The 10,237-nt window shown below is 41.6% G+C and overlaps 1 protein-coding gene across 1 annotated transcript; it reads left to right on the top strand.

Moving 5' to 3' along the window:
• Window positions 1-527: 527 nt before the first annotated feature.
• oxsm (3-oxoacyl-ACP synthase, mitochondrial) lies at window positions 528-4,446 on the top strand. The gene is made up of 2 exons (XM_034705225.1): window positions 528-1,732; window positions 3,886-4,446. Exons 1-2 carry the CDS (start codon window positions 738-740, stop codon window positions 4,286-4,288), a joined length of 1,398 nt encoding a protein of 465 aa, XP_034561116.1. The 5' UTR covers window positions 528-737; the 3' UTR covers window positions 4,289-4,446.
• The last annotated feature ends 5,791 nt before the right edge of the window (window positions 4,447-10,237 follow it).

Below are 10,237 nucleotides of genomic sequence, written 5' to 3' on the forward strand. Positions count from 1 at the left end.
ATAATCGGTCAAAAAATCTGAAACTGTGTTTTAAAGAGTCAATATTCTCTCTAAAATTATCTAGTCAAGATTTGCCAAATCTACATATTGTGGTTGTGGATCAGGACCTAGTCCAATGTGGTCTACATGGGAAGAAAAGCAGATTTTATTTTAATATATTGTATTTAAATTTATTATTTATTTAAACAAAAAGAATCAAGGTTACGCAATTTTAAAAGTGGATTTACAGGAGTCTGTAATCCCCCTAGAACAATCTAGTACGGTTTGTCAAGTCTAGGTATTGTAGTTCTGGATTAGGACCTGGTCCAATGTGGTCTAGATGCGAGGAAAAGAAGTGCTGTACGAATAAGACCCTAACTTCAGAGTCGTCATAATAGTAGAAGTACCGTCTGCTAACTTTTACCTGTTTTATTCATTCATTTATGTTTTTTCATAAAGCCAGGTGTCGATAATGAATTTTATTGCTTTGATTTTAAATTACGTTTTTATTTCTAATTTAAATGTTGAATAAAAATCAGGCGTTCAGAAAAGCCACCTCAAAATGTCTACATGCTGATTCAATGATGGAGTCGTTTTCTCGTTGCAGAGGTGTTTTGAGACTTGACAGCAGGGTTGGGTAAATTAAAAATTACTAAATTATATTTAATATGCTTTTTCGTGACATTATAGATTAATTACCTCGAAAGGGGATTCAACAAAGCTGCGACATATCTGTCAAACTTCACAGAGAGTACAACATGTCTGCTTTATCTCTGTCCTTGTGGACTAAATTCCACCTGAGATCACGGAGTATAAGGACACTTCTTCTAAAGAACGTCTCTTTTTGTCCAAACCATGACTCATCAAGACTCCACAGCTCTGCACAGCACAGGAGGAGGGTTGTTATTACTGGGATAGGGTTGGTTTGTCCTCTGGGAACAGGAGCTGCACTGCCCTGGGACCGCCTGCTCAAAGGTCAGAGTGGGGTCGTTGCTCTAGACTCAGAGGACTATAAGACTGTCCCCTGCAAGGTTGCTGCACTGGTACCAAGGGGAGATGAACCGGGTCAGTTTAAAGAGGACAGGTTTGCCTCTCGTGGGGAGATCAACAGCATGTCACCTGCCTCTGTGATGGCCCTGGGAGCTGCTCAGCTGGCTCTGGAGGACTCAGGGTGGTACCCGGAAACCCCAGAGGAGCAGCTCACTACTGGGGTGGCTGTTGGCATGGGGATGGTGTCGCTGGAGGAGATTGCTCGCACCTCTGCTGCGTTTAAAGAAAAGGGCTACAACAGAGTCAGTCCTTTCTTTGTGCCTCGCATCCTGGTCAACATGGCTGCTGGTCACATCAGCATCAAACACAAACTGAAGGGTCCTAACCACGCAGTGTCCACAGCGTGCACCACAGGAGCACACGCGGTAGGTGATGCAGCCAGGTTCATAGCCCACGGGGATGCTGTTGCTATGGTTGCAGGTGGGACAGAGTCATGTGTGGGACCTCTGTCCATAGCTGGGTTCGCCAGAGCAAGAGCCCTTGCCACCAAGTGGAACAACAATCCCACACAGGCGTCCAGACCCTTTCACCCGGAGAGAGAGGGCTTCGTGATGGGAGAGGGAGCGGCAGTGCTCCTCCTGGAGGAGATGGAGCACGCAGTGAGACGAGGAGCCAGGATTTACGCTGAGGTCCTGGGGTATGGACTCTCTGGGGACGCCAGCCACATCACGGCGCCCACTGAGGATGGAGATGGAGCGTTCAGGTGACTCATTGACACATTGAGTTTGTTTTCTCTAACATGTAAAGGCCAAAAGTTAAAAGGCAAATTACTGAGCTTCAAAAAATCATCAACATGGTGAGCTTTGGAAAGCTGACTAAAAAACAACTAAGCTATGCATTTTGCTATACATTAATAATTATTCAACCGGTACCAAAACCATCTTTGTGTTAGGATTAGGATTTGATGTTGCACTGTTAATGTATAAAATTCAAACTTAGACACGTACATCCCCCAGTGAAATCTGGATCCAAAACAATCGATCATTTCGATAGATCATAAAGATCTGCACACCAGGAAGCTCCCAGCTGAAATCCATAACTCATGAGATAACAACAAAGGAAATAATGTTTCAAAAATCATACACATACACTACTCACAGAAAGTTAGGGGTATTCTGTTTTCATATTGAATTTCAGAATTCAACCAAAATGCACTATAACGTCAACAGGTGAACTTAATTTGACCTTCTCTAAACTTTTAAATGCACATGTCCATCTATTCAATGTTTCAGTATTTATTGCATAACATGCTGTTCTCTAACAAGGTGATACACCACAAAAATCACAAGTGTCTGATCCATTAATCCTCCACTAAATGTTCTGGTTCGATGACACTTTGTATTGAAACAGTCCTCTTCATCATGCTGTTCACATCTTGACATCATGAGACCAAGACCACACCCAACAATCCATCAACAACAGTGCTGAGTTGTTGTGTAGGGGGTTGTAACCATAGACTGTAAATAAAAATGGACAGCGTTGCTCCGCCTCTTCCCGTTGTACGGTCAAAAAATCCCGCTCCTGGGCGCAGCCATTGTGCAGCCAGAGCCTGAGAAGCCACTGTAACAAGCTCCGCCCTACAGCGTAGCGTCACAAGACGCTGTGTGTCCTTTGAAGTTTCACTCCACTCCACGGCTGTGAATCAAAGGAAACCCGGAAGTAAAACCCTGTTTTTAAACTCTAATAACTAACGAAAAAGAAACTTTTCAGGAAAAAGAGGCCTTGGACACAAAACAGTCAAATACTAACTACATATCACCACAGCATACGGATATGAGAAACATTCGTACAACGTGTATTTATTTTTTAAAGTTTGACTGCTCCCCCATTCAAATGAATGGGGGAGACAGATTTTTTTACCTATACTGCAGCCAGCCACCAGGGGGCAGTCACACTGCTGAAAGCCTCACCACCAGGGCCGTGTCCGGCACGCTTGCCTTGGACACAAAACAGTCAAATACTAACTACATATCACCACAGCATACGGATGTGAGAAACATTCGTACGACGTGTATTTATTTTTTAAAGTTTGACTGCTCCCAGTCAGATTTTTTTGACCTATACTGCAGCCAGCCACCAGGGGGCAGACACACTGCTGAAAGCTTCACCACCAGCTGAGGGAACTTCTCCCTTGGTTGTAACCCCAGAACCTGAATGACCTGAAGGCAGCCCTACAAGAAGAGAGGAACGCCTCAGCAGACTATACGTCGACTTGTGACCAGCGTGAGACGTCTTTGTCAAGCTGTAATTTATTCTCAAGGTCACATGACGAGTTATTCAGACATGTTTTGTTGTGGCATACCCACCACTGTTGTTGGCTTTTGTTTCAGTATATAGTTTCAGATGAAGAAATGACCTTTGCATGCTTCTACTTAAATGCCCTACTCCCATGATATAATATCACTGTAGCAGGAACTTTTTACAATTTCCATACATTTTACCCAAAACCTCACTCAAATTGGAAACCTTTTGAGTAGTGTATATTGGACACAAAAATCTGGCAATGCTTAAAGAGACAACATTAAGAACTCAATTTGAGGGAAAATGCGGAGTTAGGGGATAATCTGCTTCAGTTCTTCACCTGAGTGACATCTTCTACTTTTCAAAAGTCATGTATATCTATAGTTCTTATCATGCAGTGAAACCCGAATAATTCAAATCTTGGAGCAGTGATTTCACTAACCTCAGAGTAGTCTGACTCATGGGGGATTATGGCTTTGCACTACTTCTACTAATGAGAATAATAACCATCATAAATAAAGTTTAACTTATTCACAAACCTTTGCAGCCCAACAATAAAGAGCTGTCAGAAAGCTGATAACAGCTGTATGAACCTCCTCATTGCTCTCTCAACAGATGCATGTCTGCAGCACTCAGAGACGCCGGCGTCTCCCCTGCAGATGTCACGTACGTAAACGCTCATGCCACCTCCACACCTCTGGGTGACGCAGCCGAAAATGCCGCCATCAAGAGGCTCTTCCATGAGAACCTTGAGAACCTGGCCGTCTCCTCCACAAAGGGGGCCACAGGACATCTGCTGGGGGCCGCAGGGGCGCTGGAGGCAGCGTTCACTGCTTTGGCCTGCTACCACAAAATCCTGCCCCCGACCTTGAACTTGGACCGCACAGAGCCAGGGTTTGACCTGAACTATGTCCCCTGCACAGCTCAGACTTGGCAGACTGACAGCCGACGGGTCGCCATCACAAACTCGTTCGGCTTTGGAGGAACAAACGCCTCACTGTGCCTGGCCAGCATCTGAAGATCAGCCTGACACCTCTGATGGGACAGAGTTCACTGAATGTTTTTCAGTTGAATTGTCAGCTCTTAACTTCTTTCAGAAACTCCTCAAGAACTGGACTCCAGAATTTAAAATGCAAATATTAAATAAATACCAGAGGGATCCAGCTTTGCTCTTCATGTTTTTTTCTGGTGTTTGTTTTTGTACCACAAACTCCCCAAACTTAAAACCACTGAATATTTTTTGGAGTTCTATTTTTTGGCTTTTACACCTTTAATGATAGAGCTGATGGGACAGAGGAAGACACTGGGGGAGAGAGAGAGAGAGAGAGAGAGAGAGAGAGAGAGAGAGAGAGAGAGAGAGAGAGAGAGAGAGAGAGAGAGAGAGAGAGAGAGAGAGAGAGAGAGAGAGAGAGAGAGAGAGAGAGAGAGAGAGAGAGAGAGAGAGAGAGAGAGAGAGAGAGAGAGAGAGAGAGAGAGAGAGTGAGAGAGAGAGAGAGAGAGAGAGAGAGTGAGAGAGTGAGTGAGAGAGTGAGAGAGAGAGAGAGAGAGAGAATAACATGTAGGAAAGGGGCCGTAGGCTGGAATTGAACCCGGGCCTTCCCCTAAATCATGGGTTCCCAAACTTCTCAGGCCACGACCCCCCAAATATAGGTTCCAAAGACTCACGACCCCCACCATGCATGTAATTAAATGTTGCTTCATACTACATTTAGCTGGTCTGCAGATATTTAGTCTTTAATAACACATTATCATAGGGAAAGTTAAAAACACAAACAAACGTGAAATGTACGCTTTGCATGCTAAACACTCGTGATTTTACCTCGTAGGACAGCTGTTCTGCTGCTGCCATGATCTGTTAGTTAAACTCTCTGTTGTGCTGCTTTGGTGTTTTTAAATGCATACTTTGGATCAAACATGAAACATATTTAAAACGTGTTAACTCAACAAACTTAGCAGTTGTATCTTCTGTTATCTGATAGAGACGATGAGTCATAGACCTAATACAGAGAATGAAACTGATGTGTTGCAAAGAGAGTTTAAAGATCTGGCTTCTTTTCTCTTGTTCTAGTTGGACCCTCACATAAACAGTAAAACATTCAGCATCATAAAAACTACAGATATGAAGATACAAGAAATACAACAATACACAAACTCTGTACAGATATAGATTATACATTTAGAATACAACAAGATAAAAATGAGCACAGCTCTGGATTGCTTTCAGCCAGCACTTCACCTTTATTGTGAAAGGTGTTATATGAAGGTCTGATTTGATTTCAGCTGGTAAGTAGTTCCAGAGTTGGCAGCCCTTTATGGATAAGCTATTCAGATGTAGCTCCTGGATGTAGTCTTCTGAGGTTCAACATGGTCCTTGTTGTGTTCCTGTCCTTGTGATTCAGGAGACAGATATTTTTGGCCATCAAGTGAGACAATCTTTATATTTTCCACAGTAGAAACTGACAATGACTGTTACTGTTGAAAAAGACCGCAGGATGAGACTTTTTTTGTACAGGAAAAGATCAAATGCACTGCTTTGTCCACAGTGGGGCGCCAGAGTACACACAAACTGACAGTTCCTCACAGGAGCTGCATGTTGAAGTTTTTCAGTAAGCAGCTCTCTTGGACAAGGATCAAGAAACCATGTCACATATTTACACATTTCAGTAAAACATACACAAGGTACATAAACAGTGTGCAGAGTTACTCCAAGCTCACATCTTTAGGATATGTGACTGAAAATGCTCCCAAACAGATTAAACTATTGGCAGAGAAAAGAAATCCATAAATAACAGAAAATTGATTCAAAAATTAGAATAAAATAATGGTGGAATATCAAACCATCGACCCAATACCACACGATTGAAAAAATAATCACAAACGAATAAAATCTCACCCCTTCTGTTGCTGTCCAGTTATTGGCATCACCTTTGCCCACCTGATACCATCGCAGCCTCAACACTGAACCGTCAGCCTAACACAACCCTTATCCCCCTGTCTTTCCCATCATCATTCATCAGCCCAACTGAACTGCATACTAATTAAGACATCAACCCTCTCCTCCTTTTTTATTTATTTTATATATACATATGTTTTCCTTTTTTTAATTCATTCAATTATTTGCTTTGGTTTGTTTCCAGTTTTACTTTCTCTATCTATTTCTCTCCCTCTCTTTCCCCCTCTCTCTTCATAGTTCACATTTTTAGCCAATTATAATCAGACCCTTGATGATAAATTCCCACAAAAAAAATAACTCTTTCTTACCATATATTCTTATACATCTTTTTACTTTTTATTTTTTATTTTATGAACCAACCACAAGATATGCACTCACCCTCAGACTACTACACAAGTTTATTTTCACAAGACACACATTTGCCTAAGTTATGGAAAATGTCATTCAGCCTTATCTGTTTCATTATCATTATTGTTAAATCCCAAGTCTCCACTCCACCTGGATGACTGAACACCTCATCAGATCACACCTGACCAGGCCACTCCCCCAACATTATAAAAGCCTGCACTCAGGCCTTTGTCTTTCCTTTCCCTCCAAACCTGGCATGTGTCAGAGTGACTCCTTTGTTAATGCCCTGTGATTTCAGAGAAATTACCCGAAGTGGATTCATTCCTTTTTTTTAAAGTTATATTTTGTGGGCTTTTGCAAATTTATTAGAGAGGGAAGGACAGTATATAGAGCTGGAAACAGGGAGAGAGTTGGGGAATGACATGCGGGAAAGGGGCCACAGGCTGCAATCGAGCCCAGGCCAACCGCTTCATTGGGGCACAATTCAGCCATTATGCCAAATTCATGTGGATTCATTCTTGATAAAAAAAAAAATCATCCACATCCACACCTCTGACCAAACCATTGACCAGATCCCTTGTGTTTTGTTAAATTATTTTCTGGATCCTGTGTTTAACTGCACACCCCATCAGTTGTTTTCTGAACCAGCGGCAACAGGAAGCAACGCTTTTTATTTTTTATTTTTTTTTTTCTTGCATTACTAGCTGTTTAGATGTTATTCTTGCTCTAATTTGTTTAATGTTAGTTGTTATTTATTTATTTGTATTATTTTATAATTATTTTTGTATTACTTGTATGTCTTTCCTTTCGATATGTTGTCCTATTCGTGCCTTGTTACTTCATTATTTTGTCTACACTATCACTTGATCACCTCCTTCTTGTAAAGCACATTTCTTGCACCATAAAAATAAAAAATAGAAAAAAACACTCAAACTATATTAAAGAACAAAGACATGGTGCTTGTGCTTTAGTGGAGTATTAATAGTTTATGGCACTTTACATGGTACTTCTACTTCATGTGGGAGATGTGACTGAGTCACTCAAATGTCATAAAAATGAACAGACAGGCCGTCATTAGCATTTAGATAAAAAAATATATCTGCCCCATACTGTGATCCAGGAAAATGTCCAGTGTACCAGACCCACAGTCCAGCCCTTGAGTTGAGGTAGGTGAAGTCGTAACATCTTTTGGAAGTACCTTTCAAATATGCTGAAAAAGATCAAACACTGTCAGCCTTGGAATAAAGACTGAACTCAGACAGCACCGTGAAGCAGAAGTTCACTCGTCCCCCTGCAGGTGGCGTTGGCACACTACAAGTACATTTCCATTTCAGTTTTCATGAGGCATCTAAGTGCGACAGCAACATCACCGCATGAGCAAGCATCAGAAAAGACTGAGGTCAAAGGTCAAAGCTCAGTGTTGATCATATTATCCTCATTTGACCTCAGAGCACTCAGGAAATATGTTCGTGCTCAAAAGAGACAGCAAAGGAGACACAGGGAGCTTTAACATCCATTAGAGCAAACAGAGGGGAAATCATTTAGTAGGAAACAATTTGATAGATAAATGTTTTAGGAAGATAATAACCTCTGATTTCCTGCTGTTAGATCCTCACATTCACTTTGTGTTTTCTTTCAGCAGAGCTCAAGAAAGCTCGGCTGTGATGTTGCTATCTGGAAATGAGTTGTCGTCTAGGTTTGAGCAGACGACTTTTAACACCCTAATGGAGGCAAGATCTCGCCTCAGTGCCTTTTGTGATCACTCATGAGACTCCTGACCCTGAGTGATTCAGCCTGCTGTGGTGCTTCGCTTTATTGTTGAGCCCACAAACCAGTGATGACCAGAGAGGAGCGGATGAGTAAGAGGGGTCAGTCTGGGACAAAGTGCCATTATGTCAGGGTTGAAAGGAAAGTAACATGGTAAACAGTTTCCTAAGGGAATGGAGGGGACAGTTTTCTAACCTTTCTTCAAAGTTTAAACAGCAATTATTTTTTTATTCTGCTTGATGCAGGAGAGGAAACACAGTCCATCCTGGTGTCCTTGAGGGGACGAATGATTAATGTGAGGAGGTGCAAGGTGGCCATTTGAAACCAGTTATACGATGGTTGAGAATAAACTTCCTCATGAACGTTTTAAAGGCTTCAGTAAGAAACATAATAAATCCCACATATGACAGTGAGCTAGAATCTGTAGATAAGAAGTTAAGCCATCAACCTGTGTCTTCTGTAAAGGCCAGCTGGGGGCAACTGTGTTGGTTCTACACATGTTTGACTGGACAGAAGTCTAAGAGGAAATGAGCCTCGTAAATATGGCTGTCATATTATTAATATTTTAAACCACAATTGATCCCAGTATTGTAATTGTGAATCATTATGACTCATAGTTTTAATTGCATTGTTTAATTACATAATTTTTCATTTTAAAACAGTGGCACCGTGGTTCACTTCTTCAAAACACTGCTTTCAGTTTCTGTGATGTGGATGGATTCTGGAATTAAATCAAATATTTTTGGGTGGGATGAAACGAACGGCTGGGCTCTCACTCCTGGTTCTTCTGTCTCTGCTGCTTGTATTGGCAGCGACTGTGAGGGGTCATACACTTCTTTAACCTCCTCCACAAAGAGACTTTCTCCATCTTTGGTCTTGAATCTACAATCTCGGGTGTTTCCTTGACCATCTCCGGGGTTGTCAGGATGTTTTCAGATGTCTCCTCGACCATGGTTGGGTTGTCTCCCTCGCCGTTGACCTGGATTGTATCTAATGTAAGGGAGGGCTCTGCCTTCTCCTCACACATCAGCGCCTTCATTTCCTCATGGAGCCCCTCCACCTCTTCCTTTAGCACCTGACTGACTTGCTCCTGATCTTCTAGTTTGGAGGCGAGCTCGAGGCAGCTTCTGGTCTTTTCTGTGAGCTGGTTCTTCAAGTGCTCCAGCTGCTTTCTGTTTGTCTTCTCTATGCTGAAGGTCTCATTCTGCTGGTCCATGAGCTCCTGCTTCAGGGAGTCTTGTTCTCTCGTAAACCTTTCAATCAGCTTCCGGTATTTGATGGACATTTCCTCAAGCTGATTCATGACCTCCTACCTTTGTGTCTGGAGGCTGTCAACCCTCAACATCTCAGCCTGCAGCCTGTTGTTTTGTTTTGAAAGGAGATCTTGGAGCTCTTCAGATTCAGTTGTTGCAGAATGCTCTCATAAACATTAAAAAGTCAAAATATCAATAGAAAGAAGGAATAAAATATGAATAAAATAATATAAATAGGATTAATAGTAATTATATTATATATATATATTTATATTATATTTTTAACATGCAATTATTACTTCATCTCAGTTCATTCTTCTCTTCTTACATGTGCAATACGTCTTTCTACCCAGCTTCCCAGTTCGGTTCTGTACATTGTTTATACCTAGGCTACAAGTCTGTGCACATTTTTCACCGCTTCATTGGTTTTGGAAATATTTGTAAATATACGTGCTGCTAATTATTGCCCCAGAGACACAGAAGAATCAGAATCAGAATCAGAATCAGCTTTATTGGCCAGGTATGCTTGAACACACAAGGAATTTGGCTTGGGTAAACTGTGCTCTCTTTGTACAAGGCATAAGAATAAGAATAAGACACACAAAATAAAAAATAAAAATAATAACAATAACATCAGCTATAAATA

The sequence above is a fragment of the Notolabrus celidotus genome, chromosome 16 (assembly GCF_009762535.1).
Source record: "Notolabrus celidotus isolate fNotCel1 chromosome 16, fNotCel1.pri, whole genome shotgun sequence".
Classification (NCBI taxonomy): Eukaryota; Metazoa; Chordata; class Actinopteri; order Labriformes; family Labridae; genus Notolabrus; species Notolabrus celidotus.